At 39.2% G+C, this 24,671-nt stretch overlaps 2 protein-coding genes across 3 annotated transcripts; both read right to left on the reverse strand.

Annotated features, from left to right (window-relative positions):
* Window positions 1-488: 488 nt before the first annotated feature.
* LOC115055018 (protein scribble homolog) lies at window positions 489-4,543 on the reverse strand. Its single transcript, XM_029520388.1, has 7 exons — window positions 3,881-4,543; window positions 3,407-3,643; window positions 3,162-3,251; window positions 2,873-2,950; window positions 2,233-2,496; window positions 1,801-1,899; window positions 489-1,640 (listed from the first exon to the last, which is right to left on the reverse strand). Exons 2-7 carry the CDS (start codon window positions 3,458-3,460, stop codon window positions 1,488-1,490), a joined length of 738 nt encoding a protein of 245 aa, XP_029376248.1. The 5' UTR covers window positions 3,461-3,643; window positions 3,881-4,543; the 3' UTR covers window positions 489-1,487.
* A 401-nt stretch (window positions 4,544-4,944) lies between these two features.
* LOC115054988 (leucine-rich repeat-containing protein 1) lies at window positions 4,945-24,661 on the reverse strand. 2 transcript variants are annotated; one of them, XM_029520333.1, is made up of 14 exons: window positions 23,995-24,661; window positions 18,063-18,180; window positions 17,466-17,544; window positions 15,932-16,021; window positions 12,794-12,850; window positions 12,559-12,622; window positions 11,968-12,042; window positions 11,515-11,659; window positions 10,916-11,034; window positions 10,439-10,522; window positions 8,652-8,767; window positions 7,975-8,147; window positions 6,748-6,893; window positions 4,945-6,366 (listed from the first exon to the last, which is right to left on the reverse strand). In XM_029520333.1, the coding sequence occupies exons 1-14, from the start codon at window positions 24,151-24,153 to the stop codon at window positions 6,208-6,210; spliced, it is 1,584 nt and encodes a 527-aa protein (XP_029376193.1). In that variant the 5' UTR covers window positions 24,154-24,661; the 3' UTR covers window positions 4,945-6,207. The 2 variants fall into 2 exon arrangements, with proteins under 2 accessions (XP_029376193.1, XP_029376192.1); XM_029520332.1 differs by having other exon boundaries at window positions 4,949-6,366; window positions 6,754-6,893; window positions 23,995-24,659.
* Between the last annotated feature and the right edge of the window lie 10 nt (window positions 24,662-24,671).

Consider the following 24,671-nt stretch of genomic DNA (forward strand, 5'->3'; position numbering starts at 1 on the left):
CACAGGGTGAAGCAAAAAGTGCATAGTGCTCCACATCCTCAGATAATTTTGAGCACAGAGCTGCAGAAAAGCAAATAAGATGATGGATGGTATCAAGCATGCTATTGGTTTCGGTTTGTTAGCTTAATGAAATAGACATTTTATTTTTGACAGCTACTTTTCAGCTTCTTTCAAGTGTTTGTGCATAGTGACATAATATTCTACATAAGATGACACAGACATGGATGTAGATGGTAAGCTTCTACATCAGCTGGTGAGAGTAAATAAGAACTTTGGAGATGGAACAGTTGGACAATTTTTTGATTTTTTGCTTTTCTTTGGGACGGCTTGACTCCTTCCAATCTTTGCTCTTGCCTTTCAAAAGCAACTTTAAGATGTTTTCACCGTAACACATTATTTCATAGCCTTTGATATCTAAAACCAAGAAGTTGGATGCATCATAGTGAAAAAGTCCTTTGTCACCAGACTCCTATAACATGATAGTTTGTAGTGCTTTATGGATCTCTTATTTGAAATGTAAGCATATAGCTTGCTCATTTAATTTGGTGATCCAGTTTCATGACCTGATCATCTGATCATCTGATGCTCAAAATGAGCCTGACAGGCCAGCAATTAACTTTTGAATTCATCATCTTATGATGGGCTTTTCAAGAAGTCGTGGCCCCAGAAGATGCAGAAGACTGCAGACAGTCATCAAGGACAGAACCACTGATTTAAAAAAATAATAATAAAAATGCATTCTGGGCCACAACCTTATTTTCAGTATTTGTTCAGTTTGCAGTATAGTATGTAGGCGTGCACGTACAAGTTTGTTACGATGCATTGGTCTTTCCCTTCCACTGAAAGTAAAAAGAACATCTTGGAATAAGATATTTTAACTTTATTAATGAACTATTATTATGAACTATTTATCAATGAACACTGAATGAAGAACTGTTGTGAGAATATAAAAGCAGTGAAATAACGCAAGCCAGGTAACAATATCTACACTTGGTACATTCTAGGCTTTGGATGCATGGTTACACAGTATTTATTTATTTATTTTTTTTTTTTATTTATATTTTTAGTTGGGGGTCCCCTGCTAAAAGCTCAACGGTGTAGCATTTTATCTCAGTATAGCCAATAAAAAGTTTGAAGCCTTCACATTGTCATAGGCGAAAACACTAAATACCAGCATATCCATATTTTACAGTACAGCGACTTGAGGTAGAGGTAGCGAGTAGAATTCATTGTTTCACTGAGTGCATTTGACATGTTGTATATTTCATTTGGACGTTAAAGAATGGTCTCTTTGTGGTTTACGTTTCAGTGTCGTTACACGGAAAAAAAAAAAAAAAAAAAGTCTTAATGTTATTCATTCTTGGCTTTAACTCACCAAATAATATTAGCAGCAGCGGAATCTGATAGAGAAAAAGCTTGGCAGTGAAAAACAGTTGCTTTACTCTAATCTTCCATAGAAGTAGTCCTTCATGAACCTCTTCACTGTGTCAAGGTGGATAGAAAGCACTGTCAAAACTGTCAGGGCTTACACGTCTCCTGGGAATGCCAGTGTCATGAAGAAGCTCTCTGCCAAGGCTCTGTGTCAGGAGCTCCACGTCTTCATCTGAGGTAGAGGGATGAGTGAGGATGATCCGTGGGATCTGTCAGATGATTGCCAGAGAAGGAAACAAGATTGGGACGGAAAATTGGCAGGTTACCATTTGATCAGATGTGCAGTCACTGATATCTAGACATATGAGCTCATTTCAGAATAAGACTTTAGAAAGGTTGAGATTTATGCCTGTAAGCGATGACACTTACTGTCATTGTGTGCTTGCTAACTTGAAGTGAATCAGTTTTGGTCAATGCCTCCTGCTTGAGCTTGGCTGAAGTCTCACTCAGCTTGCTCTCCAGATTGGACTGGTATAAAAAGAAATGGAAGACAAACAGAAGCAAAAGAATGAAGGGAGAAGACATGTTTAGCATTGCTGTGAAGCGATTTTGTTTAGCCGTTTTTCTTCCTTGTATGATGTATTGTGTCCCATGCTGCACATGCTGTACATTCAATTATATTTTATTTTTCTGTTTGTTGATTTCTGAATCAACACCAAATTGTCCCACGGGGACATGAAGGTTTTTGCTGACCTACCTACTTTTTTAAATCCCTGAAATGGCTTGAGGGAAATTCACAAAACTTTAGCGGGATTTAAAAAGTGTACTATATATATTCTATTAATTCAGAAAAACACCCACAATGCTGTTGCCGTTACAAACAACTGCCTCGATCTTCTTGGAAGGACAATCTGGGCTCTCTGTGTTGGGCTCTTTGCCTCTTGCATCCTTGTTGCAGAGCTGTAATGCGGTTCCATCTGAAGGATCCTGGGCCTGATGCGAATCACATCCTTCTCGAGGGACCAGCCTTTCTCTGAGCACTTTCATGCTGATGCAGCTGCCGGCCGTCCTCAGGGCACTGACGGCCTCATGGTGGGTCGCCCCCTGCATGTTGAGGCCGTTCACCTGAATGCAACACAGCATGTAAGTAGAGGCACAACACCTAAGTGTTGAATTCATTTGAATTGAACATTATCATTTTGTACACACATATATATATATATATATATATATCTGTCTATCTGCTCCCACTACAGGAACCATTTCTAATAGAGCAGTTTTTATCTGACAGCCTTGTTTTCTGTCTTCTTATGGGCTTATAATGACCCCTGCTGGTCACAAAAGGGAGACAAGAAGTGAGAATCTGGTGGTTGGAATGATGTTAATACAGCCAACAGAGAGTGCGCGTTTACTTTTGTGACTCATACAACAATATCATAACTGGTGACTATAAAGATTTTAACAGTGAATAAGAAATTGTGAAAATGATTCCTCCTCCTACCTCCAGTAATCTGTCTCCAACATGGACCCCTGCTTTTTCTGATGGCCCACCTTTTGTTACTCTGGAAATAAAAATACCCTGAAAGGAAAGGCATGCATGCATTATATTTAATCGGTCATAAATGTTTCTTCTCGGTTAATGGGCAGTTGTAGGAGTTAAGGAAAACCAAAGGAACCATCAGAGGCTCAAGACTGCTGCTTTTCATTATCCTCAGTCAGACTGACGGGCTAAAAAGGCAAATATGTTGCAAGGGATTGAGCAATGCTGGCTTCTGTGCGGCAGCACGCACCTCATCATGGTCTTTGTAAGGCAGCGAGCCCTTCCCACCAGCAATGCTGATCCCCAGACTGCCCCTCTGGCCAGACACTTTGATCTGCAACTAAGAGGAAATTGTTTCATTAGGAGTGAAAAGAAATGCTTTCAGCTGAGCGCTGACTAAATGAGCAATAAGTAATGGGCTTTCCGGCAGTGTCTTCATGCATTTCTGTCTTCACAGAAATAATGACATTTATGAAAGATACTGCATGCAGTTACTCTTAATGGCACTTGGGAGATGCATGATTCCTGAGAAGAGGTCTTCGCTGTCATCAAAGATTTCAGATGCCCTGCGTTGGAGGAGATCTTTAAGCCGTGGTCAAGGTCTTGTTGGAGACCGGCCCCAGCATTATGAGCTCTGTCATGCTGAAATTTCCTGCCCTCTCGGGTTTCACCTCTCTGATGGTGAAACCGTCGTGGTAAGGCATTGCACTCCAACAGCTGGCCTTCACCATCCTGATAAGAAATGAGTGGGAGCTTTTACAGTGTTGCGGCAAGATGCATCACTTTTGAAATCACCAGCAATACATCAACAAAATGAAAGATCAAAAATCCATAATATCCAATGAAAAATCTGGAGTAAGTGGAACAGGACTACACTTCAGGAATATCTGCAGTATAAGTGTTAATTAAATGAATATCCCTTAGTCAAGAGAAATCAAGATAATCATTATGAAATGGCTTAAACCTGACCTCCTCAGGCTGCTTAATTTCCTCTGAGTCCTTGTGTGAACTGGAGACGTGACCGCGCACACTGCTGCTGCCTGGGAACGGTTCAGGTCCTCCCTGCAGACACTCTTTGTTTGCCACCCAGCTGAAGCCTGAGACGGCCCAGTTTTGGCTACTGGTCCTGAGGGACGGGTTAGTGTGAGGATTTCTACACTCCTGGAGACAGTCAGAGGACACCACTTGTTGCTGAACAACAACGTTTCAAACTAACGAAATGACTGACAGTGAATGGATTAGTGGCAAACAAATATTGTGAAACCATCCCTTCATCTTTAACACAAATTTATCTGCAAACAGCATGTTTTCATTAAGCAGGCCCTGAGAGGAATCTCGTGCGTAATGGATAAGTTTGCTTTAGCTATTCATGATTTGCACTCATTTTGGGGGTCGTTACTACAGTTACCAAGTGCAACTGTAGTCCTTTCTCAATGGTATAATTGTTTTGAGGGCCTAAAACGCAGCCGAGAGGCACTGCATCTCCACAGTTTGAAAAAGCATTTTTAACCTGACTCACATTGTTCATTCCAACAGCAAATTTTCTATTTAATTTTCAAAAGATTGTACATTATAAAAATGAACAATGACATTCAAATGAAGGTGCATCAACCAAGCATGACTGGGTTAAAGCGTCACGGTGTTTTTGAATACATATACATCTGTAAATACATTCATTTCCTGATATACCATCACTGAAAACAATACTCGTGTTAGTACAACATGCAGCTTGCGCAGGGTAGACGAGTCAAATATGGAGCATGCTGTCAGAGCTTTACAGAAACATCATGCACTGCTGGACACACAAAACAGGCAACGGAGGTGTCAGGAAATGGGATGTCTGGTTTGTCACTATATTATTTTTCAGATTTCTTATGATATGGATAAGAAGAAAGTCATCCAGATGTATCTTGTTTGACATCTAAGAGTTAGGAAAGTTAAACTAAAACTAAAATAAAACAGTTATTTTTGCCACATTCGCCAAGCTGCTAAATAAACTTAAAAGAATAACAAACATTTTGCTTAGTGTTGCACTCATTTTATTGATCAGTGGTTAAAAAGTCATCAAAATCTCAAGGCTCACTGCTTGTTTGAGATCTGTTTTTGTGCAGTTTGATCAGAAAATAATTAAAAACCTAACACCAACACTTGAACCAAATCCGCTGGTCCACTTTTTTGCCATCAATTTAAAAACAATATAATACAACTTACATGTACCATATAAAAGAATAGGATCTGAGAAATGTTGAGAAGTGCATTGTAGTGGAACTTCTAACAACTAACTTTTTAAAGGATGCCATCCTTATGGTATGAGCCTCATTCCCACCAAACATTTGACGGTTATTATGTACAGTACTCTTTGTTAAAGGGAAGAGAAATTTTGTGGAACACTGTAAAGCCGTGAAGCACAGCACATATAAATAAGATAGCCTTGTTATTTTTGCATCATTAAATTGCCGTTGTGCAATTTCACTTTGATGTGCAGTACTTAATTCCAAGTTAATTATCTGATTAAATCTAGTTATTACCCCCAAAAAATAAGTCTGGATATTTGACAATATAAGTGAATAGAAAGACGATTGAAGGCCATGCACTCACCCGATGATTTTTTGAACTGAATAAAACATTGGCTGTATTTTGCTCATTCCTTTGATTTCAGAAAAAAAAGGAGAAAAAAAAGAAAAGAAAAAAGTACCAAGTTTGAAACAGAAGAAAAAAAAAATAAAATCTGAAAATGATTAAGAAATTTTCTATACATTTTTATTTACATCTGAGCTGCCGAAAAGTATAAAAGTATCAATATTCACAAGAGGCTATACAATAATCTTTAATCAGTAGGTCCAAAAACTCCTGCTTTTATGTTCGCCCAAAATGAAAAACGATGTATACCCAGTGTTTTAAAAAGAGAAACAACAAATATATAATACATTTAAGAAGATCTGACCATATTATAAAGTCTTATAATAGTGCAACTACCTTATGTATATTTTTAAAAGAGGCATTTAAAAAAAACTGAATTTTTTTAAAATATCTTTTAAAAAGGAGTATCTCTGTGCAGATTATTGCTGTTAATTAAAAAAAGGAAGGCACAATGGCCCTGGTAGACTCACACGTTTTGCACAGGGCTGAAGTTGGAGTAAGGTTACAAGCGTCCCAGAGTTCAATCAGAGGAGGGGTAGGCCACACCGGGGATTTTAGGTAAGAGAATGAAAATTGGGGTAGGGGGGGCTGCAGGGGTTGTGCAGGATAACATGGCGGCGAGACACAGGAGGTAAAAACATTGCTGAGGTAAAAGTTCACACAGACGTGGTCACTCTGTCTGCAGCGTTATTGACCTCATTTTTGTTGGAGTCCAGGCCTTTGGCAGCGTTCAGGTCGTTGCGCAGGTTCTCGGCTGCTTTCTTCATTGTTTTCAGCTCACCGGGGTGAGGAGTAGCCCGCCGAAGTAGTGTTCCCTGTGTGAAAGACAAAATCTAATCAGTGGTACAGTGGTTATATTTGCAGCAATAAGGGTAATAGCTTACATCTGCTAAAAACATATGAGCTGGCTGGCTCAAGTTACAGCAGAAAATAAATCCAAATTATACAAAAGTACAAAACTGCAAGTTTTTGGCCAATTGACTTAACTGAGATGTTAAAGCAAATAAGTTTTTTTCAACCTGACCATGCTGACCATGATTACTATGGTATTGTCTTTGTGAGCAGGCTAGCAGCTGATGTTAATATTTTTCCTACACAGCACAGAGTAATGGGATGAGTCAGGCTTTGAACACTGTTAGTTATAGAAGATTAAAAAAAAAATTATAATAATCAGGAATATCTCTCAAGCTTGCTGCTCTGACCTTGTCGTCATCTTCGTCATCGTCATCGTCAAGGAAGTGAATGGCACTGATCCTGTTCATGGCTTTGTTGTCCCACGTGTCATCTGCCATGTCATTCACCAGGCTTTCTAGGGCTCCAAAGCGGGAAAGTTTATCAGGGCCTGGGGTTGTTTTCAAAAGGGACAATGCAAATTGGATGACTGGAATTATTGAATGAATAAAATTATCAAAAACAATACAGTGTGTGACGTTCAGTTCAGTAAATTAAAGTCAATATGGTCTTTATGATCACTTCTCTGCAATCTGCCAGCTCAAGAAATAAAAGCTGTAACATAAACCAGCACTTAAGAGATAGCGCCTGAAACTGCCAGATCACAGTTTCAAATCCCAGCTTAGTCGCAGGCTTACAGCAACACAATCTTCCCCACCCCCTACCTCAGCTTCAGCCTCACACATATCCACCAGTCTTACAACTGCCCCTCTCTCACAAGAGAGAGACAGCGCGTCAATGGAATAAAAGCTTAATTTCTTTTTCAGGTGTAAACAGAATTTCTAACTGAACTAAAAACAGGGAAAAGAAAGAATAAGCACTGTGCAGTGAAAGGCAAACACTTTGCTGTCATATACAGACTTGTCTGTAAATGTATTTGAAAGAAAAAAATGACACGGTATATGATGAATAGTTGTGTCAGGCATATATAGAGCCAGGCTTCTATGCCGCATCTCTATATCCAATAGGCGAGCTTTTAATGGCAACAGGCCAGCCGCTGCTAAGCCTCTTTTAACAGTCCAATCCGCAGCATTTCTCAAAAACATAACTGAAGAGGGCCTCAAGGGACAGGAAAGGGCCTGATCTGTTGTCAGCGCTGTGATCCCTTACAGGACCTTTTAATCAACAGATACTGCAGGGAAGGATCAGAGGGCACAGAACATGGTGTGCTTCTCAAAGCAGATCATGTGATAATGTCGCCAAAACCGTAGAGCACTAAATAATCAGGAATGATGCAAGAACTGGTGACGAATACTATTCAAATATCACAGCGCTTTATTTCGCTGTAGAGATATAACTTACTATATAATTACTAATATATACTGTATATATGGATAAACATATAAACAACACACACATAAAACCATCACTCTCTCTCTCAATCTCATGTCTGGAGCTACTGCAGGTGATTCATAGCTGGCTTATTCAAAACTTCAGGCAGTTATCTTCCACTTGACTAACAAACACATTACCTTTATTGTCTGGTTCACATGGCTGCTGAGGCAGCAGCACACAGGTGAGCACCTTTTCGCCTGAGGCAGGATCCTCATCGGTCTGAAAGGTGAGAAGAGGCTGCGACTGGTTTTCCGACAACCATAAGGCTTTCAGTCGTAGTGTGGTCAGTGACAGTGGCAAGTGGGTCAGCCTGAAGACAAACATGAAACAAATGTACTTGTTCAAATCATATAGAATATCAAGACACCATGAAATACCTCCTGCTTCTTATTTTTGCAGCGCTGCCATGTTCACATTTGGGATTATACTTCGGATGAGGAACTTGGCAGTTGTTCTGACAATGTGTAGGGAGTGAGACAGTTCCCAGACACAGAGGGGGACGTGTTTGAGTGTGTGACTCAATCAGTAGACATTGCTGCAGCTTCCTCTGAAGACAAAGCTTGGACCAAAACAAGGAGAGGCTGAGAGCCGAGTGTCTAAACAAACTCTGACCGACAGTGAATCAGGGATGTACCGTCAAAATATGAAGATAAAATCTTCTGGGATCAGAGTAGAAACCAAACATTTCTTTTCAGCTTTATATCTGCTTTGCAAGATTCATATTACAAAAGGAGATATCTTTAAATTACGAAAGGTGCGTGTGTGTTTTTTGAGTCAGTACAAAAAGCTTCTATCTTCACCCTGGCGTACATACCTATTGCCAGAGACATCAAAAACATGTAGTTCAGTGGCTTGAGACAGTTCTGATGGTATCCTCGTCAGTTTGTTCTCTCGTACGCAGAAGACATTCAGACCGGCGCAGCCCCCAATCTGGGCAACAGAAGAGGCGTCATGATTAGACTGTAAGTCAGTCACAGTAAGCAAAAACACATGATACACACAAATATATTTCCACGTGTTTTTTTATTCCTTTCCTGGTTTTTACATGGAGCAAAATGTAACAAATGGATGCATAACAATACATGTGTATAAATCTGATGATTTACGACTGCCAGGAGAAAATAAGTGTGGTGAGTGAGTGGTAGTATCTGTTGGCAGTATTTAGGCTCTTTGCCCCAGAATTGGTGATCTCAATGGCAGATTAGTTTAAAGTCAATGGGATATGGCGGAGGGACCTAAAATTAGGAACAATTAGGACTTGATGGGCCATTTGAACTGCAGTTGTAATCTATTAATCTGCTCAGACAGAAACCTCCAGGAGTAGGATACCTGCACTGTTCCAGAGAGTCATCATGTTAAAAGGAGCAGGTTAAGCTCATTGTATGTTAAGTGCTTTATGTGTCCACGGGGGAGAGCAAAAACTGCATTAAGAGGAACAAGGAACGAACCAACAGAAAAACTATTTGAACTACATCATTCCATAGAAGCACATGCTAAAGTTAAGCCAGGAAAAATGTGTTAGGAGCAGCTGTGCAGCCAATCAACAATCAATGAGATCCATAAAACTGGGCCATTGGTCAAGTAGCTCAGCAAAGCACAAATCAATTAAAAATGTTTACACTGTGATTGTTACAGATGTCATGCAATGCTGGTTTGAGAAAACGGTGACACCATCGATTCATTATCTAAGCCAAGTGTGTTGAACTGTTATTTCTCTCCACACACTGGAGTCTTTGCATCATTAAGACACAGAGCCATTGTACAAGGTCCAAAGACGCCTTTCAGATGAAGCTTTCAACCAGGCATGCCTTCACTTAAACAGACAAGAGGTTAGAAAAGAATGTCACATACAGACACAATGGAGACTCTCAGACAGAGCTGAGCAAGCCAAGAGGACTGAGCAGGAAAAGTGAAATGAGAAAGCAAAACAAGGAAGAGTATTGTTGATCCAAAGCGTGAAGGGATTTTCGATAGTTTAATCGTTCCAGCCAATGAACATCTCAATCTCTTCCAAACAAGTTTAAAGGATTGTAATAAAATAATGGAAGTCTAGCAGGATTTTATTAATGCAAAATCTACATCTAGTATAGATTGAAGGTCTGGCCTAACCTGCACCATCTGCTGACAAGAAAAGTAACAACAGCAGCAGTTTAGACCTGAAGATGACAGACCAGTGTCAATTACAGATAACAAAAGTTACCGTTTCTGCACTGCACCTCCTCAAGTACCGCAGTTTCCTCTATGTGTAGAACTACTTTTTAGGCTTCACATTTACGCATTTATCGGAGTTCATGTGATCTTTCAGTTATCCTCCTGGTTTATTTGGAAACCAAAAGGCATGAATCCGCCTTCTCTTGAACCAAGATGCCAGTGACAGAGTGTAGAATGCACACCCCATAAACAAGCACTACAAGGTCCTCAGTGGCGACACTGTTTGGTTCCAACTGCAGTCATTTGTCGCATGTCATTCCCCAATCTCTTTCCCCCAATTCCCATCACTCTTCAGCTGACCTATCGAATGATAAAAGCCAGAAAGGCCAAAAAAAACAAAAAACAAAACCCTTTATTGAACCAATGCAGGTTGAGATATGAAAAGCCTACCTCCTTGGGTAAGGTCACTAGCTGGTTTCTGTCACAGTTGAAGTTGGAAAGCCGTTTCAATTTCCCAATACTCCTTGGCAAGCTCTGGGATGACAAAAATCAAAATATTTAGAAAGGCCATCATTAGTATTTTTTAAAATCTCTTAATTTGACATCATCTTTAGCATTTTGAGAAACTTGTCATACACTTGATAAATGTGGAATGATAATTTTCTCCATAAAACGGTTGTCAGTGCAGAGCAGCGTGCTCACACACAGTGACAACACTTCAGTCAGTGACTGCATAACCTCAATGATGTAAAACTCTGTCTCACTCAAGTGTGTCATCATTGCACATGAGCCTTGCCTATAGCCATTTTCCAGTTGGGTAGCATGAACTAGTCAAGACCAAACTTCTGAGGGTGAGAAGATACTAAGCCCCTTATGTTCTCATATTCTTATTCCAAAACATATTTATAATACATTTTCAAAACAAACCTGTATGTGGTTTTCTGTCAGCACAAGTTCCGTAAGACTTTCACAGTTGCCAATGCTCTCGGGAAGATAAGTTAGTTTATTCTGATCAGCTTTTAATATAGAAAGCTTCCGAAGCTTTCCTGCAAAGAAAGAAAGAAGTATATAAATGTTAGATATCTGTTATCAGGCAAGTTACCAGGCAAGCACCTCATGGAACATTGTGTTAAAATGTATGTTGCTGTCATTTGAAAGGGATTTTTTTTCCCCATTGTATAGTGCCAATACATGACGTCATTGTACATTAATTTGGTCTAGCATCCCTTACAGTAAGTGCATAAAAAAAACAGGATCATTTTAATTAATGACTAATAGCCGCGCTGTGGCACAAGCACTTAGAGACCTGGTACACTCTAAATGCCAACAGCAAAGCAAATTTGTTTACCACAGAAGAACATCTAATTGAGCCATTTCAAATTAAACTTAAAAGCAAAAAGTAATGTGTTCATCAAAAGATGATGAGAAATCACTTCTTAGAAAAGACTCTCAGAAAATACCTCATGCTAACTTTTCAAGATAACATAATCGTGCCAATTACGAGTTTGGAGAATTTGTGTGCTTACCAATGCTTTCAGGCAGCGCATCAATGAGGTTCTGAGACACCAGCAGGTCTGCTAGGGACTGCAGGCCACCCAACTCCTCAGGAAGGTAGCCAAGTTTGTTCTCTGACACATCCAGACACAGCAGGCTTTTCATACTGCCTATTTCCTGAGGATCAGAGCACAGGCTTGTGGTAGGCAAATATTGCTACAATAATACAAATACAATCTTGAAAAACAAAGCAGGACAAGCAGTCACTGCAATTGCCACAGACACAGAAATAGGTGTTTAAACAAAGGGAAAAAATAACTTCTTGTTGTAATTTCATTTTTCAAATGTTTGAACACTTATCTAGGTTCATTATTCAAAGTTCTATGTGCAACAATGCTTTACGCTTTAAAACTGTATGAAACAGGTGAAGGGAGAAAATAACAGAATCCCAAGTATAATATGTGAATTTTGCATGCATATCTTACAGCAGGTATGTCAGCCAACTGGTTTCCATCCAGCCACAAGTCCTTCAAGCTGACAAGACAGCCTATTGACTCCGGCTATGGGGGTGGAAGAAATGCAACGATTGAGAGAATGGGAGACAGGAAAAACAGAAAGAAAAATTCACAAGTCTCTCATATACTTCTGTTAATCCTTTTTTTTGTGTGGTTGTTTTTCGACAACAGCAGGGAAAATTGTGTATTGTTTGTAAATAAATATTTACTAGCATATTCAGACATTTGACAAAACAAATAACTGAGTTCCACATACACACATGGAGTTAAAACAAAAAGATTTTTTTTGCAGTTTGTCTTTGCTTGAGCTGTCAGTAAATCATTTCCCATCAGAGTTAGACTGCTCACAAAAGATTACATCTTAAAACCAGAGCTCAACACAGATGGCCATCCCCTCTTCTGCATGATAAGAGGTGAAAGCTGTTCTCGAGGGACGCTAATCTACTTGGACATGACAAGAACAAGGAAATGGGAAAAGTTTCATTCTGCTCATTTTGTGAGCAGTCGTGGTATTCTTCTGAGTAAACAAGCTTCCCGGCACCCAGAAAAGGGAAGACTTACCAGATTGTACAGTTCATTATTTCCTAGGTCGAGTTCTTCAAGTCTATGAAGCTGAGATAGTGACCTGTGGAAGGCAGATTCAATAAAAGCAAATCAATTCAAAAATGCTTGCAGCACAATCTACCATGTATGAACCTTAAGGTAAAATTGCGGTGTGAAAATGTTCAGCCTCTCTTCTACGATTGAGGTAAACTTTGGAGATGTAAAACTACATATATACAGTACAGTTACTTACTCTGGGAGGAATGTGAGCAGATTTTCTCTGAGCTCTAGTGATACCAAGTTGGACAGGCTGAAATGACAGGAGAAAATATTTAATTCATTCATTCATTCATTCCTTCCTTCATCTTCTCCCGCTTATCTGTTTCTGGGTCACAGGGGTTGGTGGAGCCAATCCCAGCTGACATTGGGTGAGGGTACACCCTGGACAGGTCGCCAGTCCATCACAGGGTCAACATACAGAGACAGAGACCAACAACCACTCACACTCACACTCAGACCGCCGAAGAATTTAGTGTAACCAATCAACCTAAACATGCATGTGTTTGGACAGTGGGAGGAAACCGGAGTATACAGAGGAAACCCACACAAGCAGGGGGAGAACATCCAAACTCTGCACAAAAAGACCCCAGGCCAGGAATCAACCTTTTCAACTCGACCTTTTTGTGCTGCCCAACATTCTTTTGTATGCTTCGGAAAAATATTGACAGACGTTTCTATAGAACTCCAATGAGAACTTAAAAATGGCTGCAGAACTCCTCGCAATCAGATATCTGAGAACAGGAAGTACTTGAGAGGTGTGTCAGTCTTATCACAGCCCTAAAATTGCAGCAGCATAAACAACAGCTACATACTTTAAATTAAGAGCAAAATGTCTACACAGCTATCATAGGGCAAAGTGCAGTACAGAGCAGCTCATTGAAACCTCTGTGGTGGATTTTATGACAATAGCGAACTACAACAGGACAAAGTCCATTTTGTTGTGCAGAACCCAGACTAAATAATCCAAACTTGATGCTGGTTAGATATGAACCGGGGGATTTTTTTTTTTTTTTAATACAAAACAAAGTCAATTAGTCCAACTCTGTCACTATCAGTAACATGACAGCAGATATGTTTAAACTGGCTGTTTATTTAGTCTACATGAAATCTCTTAAAAACTGGGCTGACCCCAGATTTTGCCAACATGCAATGCAACTCCTACTTTTCATTAATCTCGCCTTCTGTGAATGTTTTTCATTCGCAATAACGGATTGTCAAGCTAGGGATTAAAAGACTAAAATCTTTTAGCAAACTCTGGTCTTAGAGATCCACTAGAAGATGGAAACACCCACATTATTGCGTCATTGTCTCAGGTTTCTGTGAATACATTTTTTTATGCCAAAAAAAAAAAAAAACTCCCATCTCAGGAGATGAATGCTGTCATTTAACCTCTTGAACATATATCTTATCCATGTCTAAAAACCCTCCAGCATGTTGTTCCAACCGTGTTATGGTTTTCATTACTTTCTTCCCTGGACAGAGCACATGTCAGTGCTTAATCTAAGGTAGATATGAGACATCTGTGACATGCTGTACCATGAGGAAATGGGTGTGAAAAGATCTCATGAACTTAAAGTGACTTTTCAGGTAGGATATGCCATACAACATAATGTAATTTTTTTTCTTCTTCTTCTTGATGTGAAGATCACTCCTGCTAAGAAGAACAGAACAGTTGTCAATCCTCACTGACTTTTCTTTAACACTTTTAATTTTTAGGTTAGGCTTTTCTTTTGGTAAATTGTACCAAAAAAGGTAAATTGCATAAAATACAATTTCATATCATAAGGGGCAAATACTTTATGTGTATAGCATCAGATTAAAGGCCTTAAAAGTCTATCTATATAGTATAGTAGTACTATAATTTCAAAGTCTACAGTCCTGATATACAGACAATAAAAGAAGTCAGGCAGCTCCACCAATCATGTAATTATCTCTCAGGGGTTAAGACATAATCCTTCATTTATGGCATTACAGCAAGGAAAGAAAAATCTCTGTTTAGTTTAAATCCAACTGTTTCAGCAGTTACATCATGGTTAAAATATGCCAACCAGATCACCTCCAGTAATAATTTAAAACATATTATTACACCACATAAGTGTGGAGCTTATCAGTGTGAGAAAATATGCCATCAACCAGAATTCCCATTTAAATTAGCTGTTATTTTGTTTGTTTCTTCCTTTTTTTTTATCCTGGTGTAAAGGATTGACAAACTAAAGGACAGAGTGATGACGACTAGTTTTGGTGTCTGAAAAACATGTCATTCATAGAAACACATGGTAGCAGCTCCTGAGAAAGCTGACAAATATCACAATATTATCAACATTTATGAAATGCACAGTCATTTTATCCAATCCATAAATCCATCCATGTAATTATTTTATTTATTTGCTCCTGGATTCCAATCTAAATACGTCCCCTTGAGGCAATGTGACCTAAAAGCACATATTTCTGTTATTAAATCCAATTATAACTGAGCTCAACAATGAAAGGGACCGCTTATGAATAAGAATGTTGGCAGACATGAGTTATGACTACTCTGGAATATACAGTATGGCATCTCCCAACAAGCCATTTGCGTTTTATGACTAAGACGATCAAACCAGGCAGACACTGACTGACTGTCTCTGTGAGAAGTAATTAGACTGGTATGCTTTCCCCAAATGCATTGAGAGGGGGGAGAGTTTAGATAATATAATTTCAGTGGTGGGTGGGATGACACTAAAATGACAATTAACAATAAAAGTGCAATTGAGCATTCAAGCTTCAGCTGTTAATGGCATTATGGAATATGATACAGATGATACAGAATCGGTATAGATTCTTTGAATTCCCCTCCGTGAAACGGAGGAATTTCAGTTTCCATATGTTAATTGGTTGTGTAGGAGGACTTCTGACCTCATCACGTTCACCAGCTGAAAAAGATAAAGCCTGACCTCTTTACCACTAGATAAGGAACCGCTCACCCCAAAGAGGTGCCACTCGAAAGAAATGTTTATGCTCAAGGCAAGTGATGAACATTTTTTTCAGCGAAGTCATCCACTAGACTGTTAACACAACACAGAAGTTAGTGTTAAAACATGTAGACTTTGCCAAGCCTTTATCAAATTTAATCTTCCTTTTCTAACAAGATTGGAAAGAAGCAAAATGGGGGACATTAGAGAAGGAGACACATAAGACATTATGTTGCATAAGTCCTTTGTATCACGGCACTATAACACACAATCATCTTAATGTTTGGAAGCACATTGAAAAAGCTTATCTTACCTTGAAAGGACAAAGGTAGGATTCACTCATTATATCCAATTAAACATGATTTAACAGTTACACTTACTTTCCAATGTTTTCTGGAAGAACTTGCAATGAAATATCATTGATGGAAAGGCATGTTAGATTCCGCAGCTCTGGAAAGCTTTCAGGTAACCTGCAAGAAGGAAACACAATATGGCCACAATGTGAGGTGCTGGCAAAAAGGTGAAAGAGATATATTTAAGTGTTTTAAAACTGCCAACCAATCCTTTTGAGACTAACGCAGATGAATACTGGGTAGTCGGAAGAGACTCTGATTGGATGACTGAGAAATTAAGCAATGTTAAGCACGGGTTTACCAGCACTTTGGGCAAGGCAATAAAAGTCTCTGCACTGAGGCTTTCTAAAAAAGGCACCAGTGCTTGTTTCTTTTGGCAAATTTTCAATTGCTTACATTGCCTCTCAAAACATAAAGCTTATTTTGCCCAGTTATATCAATTATGGTTGAATTCATAAATGTAGATTTATTTACTTTTGTATTTACTTTGAGCTGTCTACATAAATGTGAGTGAGACAAAAGAAGAATTGGTCCATTTTTTTTTTTTTCACTCCACAGACATTATTTGGATTGAATGCAAACAAGAGATCAAGAATGTTATCAACAAGTCTTAAAAAGTTATTAAAAGTGGCCTGTTAGTGGTATTTGGACTGAGACACATGTGATTAAGTATGGCACTCCATGTAAACTAAAACTTAGTTATATAAACATAGTGTGCACTTCTGCAATTTAAACTGGAACCTACCATTAATCCTAAAATGACGGGTCCTGTAATAAACTAACTAATACAAAGACTAAATCATAGCTTTTCATATTTTATGTTGCTGTCACTGTTTGTTTCTAACAACAGAAACCTTTATATTTTCAAATGATTATTAATAACAAGTATTGTAATGTGTGTATTTCATTAACCAATCATCTGTCTTTTAACAGTTCAAGAAAGAGCTTGGTGTTGGATAAATAAAATTGATTTGAATTATATAAAATAGAGATTCCGTCTTAAATATTGTGACAACAAAATGCCATGACATCCCTGCCACCCAAATAAACCTTTACAATGACACTGTTAAAGCAGGACTAATGAAAGAGAAGAAAAATAGGTTACTACTTTGGAAAGACTGTTTTGTGTGCGCGTGCAAGCCTGTGTGCTATTTAAAAGTATTGAACACCACTGCTTAGTAATACCATTCATTATTTCCTCCCAAACCATGAAGAGAAAAACCTGTTTTTTTCCCCTGCTGGGGTGCAAATTAAATTTAGTCTCACCCAGACAATTAAAAGCAAACGCTGCACAATTTGCAATCTGTCATGTTCTTAGCAGCGCAAGCGTAAACTGAGACTTTAAAAACAAACACAGCTATGCGTTTCTATTAGCTTCCAAAATGTCCTTGCTATTCCAACATTTTAATCTGGATTAAAAGGCCTGTTTAGTTAAATTTACATTTAACTGTAAGGTTTCAATGTTATTACAAACCTTGACCAATATATACTTTAGAACAGGCCACGGTATTAAATATGGCTGATAATTAATTTTCCTCTCAAAAAGAAAAAAAGTCACTACCTTGTTAATGGATTTCCACTGAAATCTGCCACTTGGAGGGCTCTGCAGTATGAAATGCTCTCTGGAATTTCCATAATATCTGAATAAGAGAAAAGGCACATGTTACAAACCTTCTTATTCATTACACTCAGGTCTAGGCATGAAATAACTAAAAATACCACACAATCAGCAGTAGCAAAATAATACATATCTAAAGAATATATTAAAGTCAGTTTTTTCAAGTGCAATTATTTAAAGCTCTGCAACTCAATAATATAAAATAGAAGGCGGTGTCATAACTTTCTATCAAGTATATTTGATTTCTCCAGCCACAGCTTTGCACAAGGCTGCTGCTGTTACAGGGGAAACCTCACCAGATCGTCTATATCAGGTCTACTCCATCAACATGCCAGATTTAGAATAATGCAAACCATGTTTTTAATGCTCATTTGTTGCATAAGCTTCACTTACATGGAGTAAATCTGTCAGTGTCTCTAACTGTCTGAATTTATTGCTGTCTCTCTCGACTGTAAAAGTAAATTGTCACAGATGTGAAGAAAGTGAAACTTGTGTGTTTAATTTATGCCGCTTTATTATATCACCATTTTCCCTTCTTACCATTTCGAGAGACATCCAGTTCTACCAGCTGCATGAAGTTGGCTATTTCTGGTGGAAGTCTATGGATCTCGTTGTCACTCAGACCAAGTTTTCTTAGTTTGACCAGCTGGAAAAACGGCTGAAAGGCACAAAGTGTAATGAGTAAAACATGTTGGAGAAATAAATTTAACCCCTTTAAATTACATACAACATATTCATTCAATCTATATTTAACTGAAGGTGATTTAATGTTTGGTAACACATATCAAGAGTTTAAATACTACATCATTAGCAGCGATGGATTTTGTACGTGCAACACCATGCACCTTGTTAGCATTTTCAGGGATCATAATGCTTTAGTGAATTCTACTCTTATATTTAAAGACAGTTCACAGTACAATAAGTGCTTTCAGTTATCCTGCCTGATTAGACATCTGCTCAGGTTGAACTTGGGTGGGGCTATGACAGGCATCATACAAGGTCTTGTTGTAAGATTAAGATTAAAGTGTAAGTAGTTTTTTTTTTTTTTTTTTGTCTCTCAATGTTAGCATGTGGTAGTTCGTGCAGACTAGTCTAGATTTGAAATCAAGGAAAAGTCGGAAATTTCTCTGATATTAGATAAACAAGAGAACAGTATAACAGCATGTATAATGATGAGAACCTGCAGTCTGCAGCCCCAACATGCTGTCTTTATTACTGCGCCATCAGCTCAGTACACTACAACAAAGGCTGCTTGATTTTCTCATTACTCCCTCTTTCCAAAAATACAAGAGGACTGCCTTCGCGTGACCCCTTTTTCTTTCATTCTTTTTTTTTTTTACCTCTGGTATTAAAATATTTGGGGATTAATGAAAACCCCATTCAGCAGTAACACGTGTTGGAGAAACAGGATTTTTTTCCCCCTCTACCATCAATTCTATGGCCAAGTTCTTCTTAAATTATATGAAACATTTCCAGGGGCCTACTGAATTAGCAGACATCCCCCACCTCCTGTGAAAAGCCATTGTTTAATAACTATAATAACAGGACAAATGTTATTACTGTAAGATGTTATTTCTTCAAGAGGCTTTACAGGGTATGTTTGAAATCAGGTTTTATGTTTCCTCTCCCAGCTAAAAGTCAGTATCAGTCCATCCACTAACTCTTCTGCTCTCTAATGTGCTTTCAAGACAATTAGACTAAAGACAATACCTCAGACTAAATCAACAGTTTCTACTTATAATTTAAGGATCCATTTCGGTTTGTTTGTTTTTGAGAGAGGACAGACAGATCAAGTTGGTGAAATTACTTTAAAAGGCAAAGGAAGTTATTGAATACTCGACGCCCATAACAAGAGCGGGCAGAGCCTTGGCTGTGTGGTGGTGAAGCAGGTATCTGGCAATGCTAAATCGAACAGAAGAGAACAACCTCCCTCTTTGGCTTTTTTGTTTTCTCTGCTCTTTATTAGGCAGCTTAAATGGCAATAAGGGTTCAAGATGAAAAAATAAAAAATAAAATACTTTTCTTATTTATTATTCAGTCTATCACTCATTGAAGCTGACTGTAATAAAAGAAAATATGCTCTTTTGATCCATGTGCCCAGTGCCCTGCAGGTTTCTACTTTACTGTACATGACATATAATATTATTCTGATAACATGAATGTATTTCTTTCATGCTGTGTCATTATTTTAAACCATATAACCGACATGAATTTGAGCTGCAGTTTTTTTTCCCCCACAATCGCCTATTTGATGATATAATGTTTTTGCTTTTTCAGTACGCTACTTGCTAGGAAAATAGGCAGCACATTGTAAACACTAACATTATTAGACTATGTGATATTTGCTCATGTCAAGTAGGTGTAAAGGCAATCTGTAAAATTTGTTTGCTTTTTTTTTTTTTAAAACTCTTGATCCGATTACTCAGTATCTGCAGACAATATCCAGATAGAGATCGCATTTTAATAATGTGTGCACAACAAATGAGGCCCAAGAGTCCAAAAGTCGAACTCCACCCTTTAACAAAATGCACCTCATTCCAAGGTATTAAGACAGAAAACAGTCATTAATCCATCATTTCAAACCTGTACTGTTACACAAAAGGACTGTTTGAGCTTTCACACACTTAAATTTCACTTTCATGTTTGCCATATTTAGGAAAAACATTATGAGTGCAGTCTCTCTGCTAAGTCTTTCTCCCAATCACAAGATATATCTCTGTCTTGATGATATTATCAAGGGAGCCATTGCTTGTGCAGACTTGTTCATAGAACGCTAACCTCAAGTGTGAAGGATCGAGAAAACATTTTCATTTTAGCATTAAACTCTATACAATGACATGTTTACAGCTTTCAGACTTCCTCCTTGAGGTCTGCCTCTTCCTTATGACAGTGTGACCACATCCAAAAGCAAACACAGGTGTGTCGAAACTTTAAGCGTCAATGACTCATGTAGAATCAGATTCAGTATTAAACAGGCACTTGTGGCTGGCTTTCTGATGCTCATCATAACAAATGAGTTAATTGGGGAAGTAACAAACAGCAATATACTATATCTTGTGTACAAAACACAGGGCAAGCTGTGTGATTCCTGCATTTACTTGCTGCCAAAAAACCTGCTCTCCCTGTTAGTGTTGTTCAGCACCACACCCCCAACAGTCAGCCATGTGTGACACACAAGAACCAAAACAGGCTGAGTCAAGCATACATTAACTGTAATCTTAACTCCTATGTCAATGTTTGAGCCCTCAGTTTCACCCTTAGCACTGACTGCAGTTTTGGAAAGTGAATACATGTATTGCTGGATGTTGTCACCAGAAGCCCTTTATGTTATGCTAGAAGCAAATATTCTGATCAAACCAGAAAGTAGAATTTATTATAATATAATGTGGAGATTACTGCTTAGCTGGATTAGGCATGTGTCCTTGTTTATTGACCTCATGTCAATTACATTTGCTAAGCTACATCCCGACAACCATTCAGATCAAGACATGAGTGGCGAGTGCATAGTTGAGCTTAATATGAGTTATTTCATATGCACATTTCATAGCATTATCACAGCACAGTCTAAGTTAAAAACACTACCCTACAAACTCAACAACAGCTCTCTCTCTGCGAGCACATCCTCTTCTCGATCAGAGTTCAAAGTTTCTAAGTCAGTCTGGCCATCCGCTTCCTGCCCTGGGATTCATCGCGCCACTTTCTTTACCACTTCAAACATGTCACAAACTCTGCAGCGTCCTGTGTCAGAGAGGATATTGCCTCCTTTCGCCCTCACTTCCATCATCACTGCCTGTGTCAGCTTTTCCCCTCAATGTAACTTGCATATTTAAACAGTTTCAGACTGTTTTGTCCAATGGAACTGACAGGAAAATAAGCAATTATTGCATTGATTGCAAAAAATGATTTGATTCATTCTCACACACTTAACATTTGCTTAATGAACTGAAGATAGCCCAGACATTGATAAGTTTTGAATCTACAAAATGTCATCACCACCTGAGGTGTGTTGGATTTCTTTTTTTAATCTGACCAAACCCTGATTGCACTTAAGTCATTATGATGAATGCTTGGCCTGAGAAATAGCTGCAAAAATAAATTATTTTAAACTTGTTAAGACGACATTTTTAACGATTAATTATTGCAGAAAAAAAAACCACTTATGGAGAAGTATTTACTCTCAGAAGATTTGAGAAGAAAGAAGACAAATCATTACTTGAAAAGAACTTGGACACAGAAACCGATACCTTTCTCCCTTAGTTTCACTGGAGCTGTAGCCACAGGAAACTCCATTCATTTTTAAACTGGATGAACAGGTAAACACATTTCAACAGTCAGCTGGTCTTGTATTCCTTGTTTTCCTTGCTGGTAAATTTCTTTCTTTGACTGCTGTTTACTAACCACTCTGACAGTATGCATCATGAAGGCCAGTTGGTTCAGAATTTTAAATAAACAAAGAGCTGCAATTTACTGTTTGTTACTTCAGTCCACAGCCTCTGCACAACAGGACATAAAACATAATAGAAATAAGACCTTGGCATTAACCCCATTTATAAGAACCTCAGCTTCATGACTTGGTCAGTAGATTTTTCTTTGTAAAACTATTGAAACTATCTGCTCATGTTCAACTTGCCTCATCTTGTTACTGTAAAAACACACCTCTGCTGTCTCATCTTGCCGTTGAGACCTTTCTATGCATGTTTTTATCTGCCTGCTGGTTAGAATGATTGACTTGAAATATGTTCCTGCGTCTAAGCTTTTTTACATCATTGTCCTTATAATAAAGATAAGTGGCCAGCCATTTTTTCTTTTTTCCCCCTGGCTAGCCACCTCCAAGGCAAATGTGATGAACTGACACAGCAAGCACTGAAGTGTACTGATACAAAGGTTTATCCAGTGGGATGGTTCTTGGGTTCAGTCAGCAAGCATTGATGACATTAGTTACATGCCAAAGAACGCAATGCACACTTACACTTGTCAGCATCCAAGTAATCCACCCTTCTATCCTTTAAACAGACTTATATTTTCCAAAACTTTCCCAACACAGCGATCGTTAAGTTGTCAAACAGCTCTGTGTGTACACGTGTTGTACACCTGCTAATCAAACCATTGCAGGAAAGACAATGGCAAAACGGTCAACTGTGTCAGCGCCTATTTTGCCAGGTGTTTGTCTGCAATGCGTATTGATTCATCGTTTTATTGGTCTGTACTTTTCAATTTAGGTTGATGACTCATTAGAAAATCCTGCCAAATTGCACGAGTTGGGCGACAACAAAAAAACATAATGCTGCCTTTGTTTTCTGTCAGAATACCTGTTCCTGTGTTTTTCTTCGATGTACAAAGTAGGCAATGTGACAGGGCCATGGGAAGTTAGGGTTAACATCGCTGTTTCCATGGGCACGACATGCCAAGAAAATAGTCTTTCTTATGTTCATACGTTTGGTGAAAACTCAAGGAAGAAATGTCACAAGACAGTTTCTTAGGCGAACTAAGTCTCAATCTATACCCTGTCCACTTGTCATTGGTAAAAACGTACATTTCCAAATGTACTCCCTGCTGTAGAAGGTCTCAGTAAGAACAGAAAATGCAGTTTTCTCAGGCTTAAAATATACTGGAACCCAGAGCCTTTAAAAGTAAAACCGGTTTGGCTGCAAAAGTTAAAGCGTATATGCGGCAAAGCCACTAAGTCAGTAATCCTTTCACTTGCTGTAGCAGCTCCAGGCTACACGAATGGGGATCCCTAAGCCCAAACACACTAAAGTAAGCATTCTCACACATGCAAAATAGCATGCAAACCACTAACTCGTACACAACTTAGTCCAGAGCAGCAGGGTCAAAAGTCTGTCTCCAAATCAAATGTAAATTGTTTTTTTACAAAACATAAATATAGCCATAAATAAGACAGTTTTTACTGACTTGAAAAGAGACTTCTGATCTGATGTGTCAGATCTATATCAGTGCCAATAAAACCAGCAGATATATAAATATTTCCCATGAGCACCATTAGTCACATTTCATTTGCAACATTGACTTAATGAGTCATAAATATTTGAGTCCAGTATTGTTCATTATGCTGAAGTTGTACCTCCTCTTGCACTTTGCATTCAGTCATATGTCTCTGAGTTCACATACAAAAAGGTCATGGGTATTTCTGACCTCAGCATGGGATCACCTGCTCAGACAGGTTTGACTGACATCACAGGGACATTTGTGATACACTAGCTCAACCTAAACCGGTGTGTTTGTGCTGGTGGGGCACACAAAGCATGCACACCTCCGCAGTTTGCGTGTCTTGTGTGTGCCTTGCTGATCTTGTGTAATTGCTGTCCCCAGGTACCACCGCACTCTCCCGGGATGGCCGAGCAGCTCGGTTTGCAGCTCCCACGGTATCGCTGACATTGCGTGCGACCAAAAATAAGCCCCCCCCCCCCCCTCCTTACCTCCCGACACCCGAAGTCGGAGCCTCCCCGCCTACCTTGGGCAAGTCCCGGAGCTGGTTGGCATCGAGCAGCAGCTCCTCCAAACTCCGGCCGTAGCGGTAGATCTCGTCGGGCACGAACAGCAGCGAGCAGTGGCGTTTATCGATCATCTCCACATGACGGTTGCACCGCCACAGGGGGATACAGTGAAACATCCCGGGGAAGGTGGGGATGAAATCTCGTACCCGTGCAACAAACCAACAAACCAACAAACAAACAGCAGGGAGGAGGAGGAGGAGGAGGAGGAGGAGGAGGGGGGGGGGGGATGCAACAGATTGCTACGGCGGGATAGCTCCGGACTAAATCCACCGACAAAACCCGAGCGAAGGCGGAAACTTAAACACGGAGAGACGGCTGCCGGGCCAACTGCCGTCCGTCAGGTCGGCACCAACATGGGAATTAAAGTCCGTCGTTGTCTCACTTCGGCGACTTTGTAGGCACCTGTTTTTTTTTTTTGTTTTGTTTTTTTGTTTTTTTTTTCTCTCTCTCCTTCTCCACTTGCTCCTCGACTCCCGCCGCTTTTGAACGCCCTCTCTAGGCCTGAAAACGCCGGCTACATCTCACTGAGGAGCGGTGTTTTCTGCTCTCACTTTTGTTTTTCTCCTCTCTCGTCTCGTCCCGGAGTTAATTTCCTCTCCCGTCCAGTTTCTGACCCGGAACATTCACTCCCTCA

Source organism: Echeneis naucrates, chromosome 15 (genome assembly GCF_900963305.1).
Source record: "Echeneis naucrates chromosome 15, fEcheNa1.1, whole genome shotgun sequence".
In the NCBI taxonomy this organism is placed as follows: Eukaryota; Metazoa; Chordata; class Actinopteri; order Carangiformes; family Echeneidae; genus Echeneis; species Echeneis naucrates.

Bases quoted from the DNA above. Each gene is read 5' to 3' on its own strand.
- LOC115055018 (XM_029520388.1), bottom strand. From the start codon at position 3,460: ATGACAGCGAAGACCTCTTCTCAGGAATCATGCATCTCCCAAGTGCCA. The intron at 2,497-2,872 runs GTAGGAGGAGGA...TGTTGCATTCAG, and splicing joins TTGGAGACAGATTACTGGAG to GTGAACGGCCTCAACATGCA. The intron at 1,641-1,800 runs GTAAGTGTCATC...ATCATCTGACAG, and splicing joins TTAGCAAGCACACAATGACA to ATCCCACGGATCATCCTCAC.
- LOC115054988 (XM_029520333.1), bottom strand. From the start codon at position 24,153: ATGTTTCACTGTATCCCCCTGTGGCGGTGCAACCGTCATGTGGAGATG. The intron at 12,623-12,793 runs GTAAGTAACTGT...TGCCTTCCACAG, and splicing joins CTGCTCACATTCCTCCCAGA to GTCACTATCTCAGCTTCATA. The intron at 8,768-10,438 runs GTAGGCTTTTCA...TCTGTTGCCCAG, and splicing joins TAGTGACCTTACCCAAGGAG to ATTGGGGGCTGCGCCGGTCT.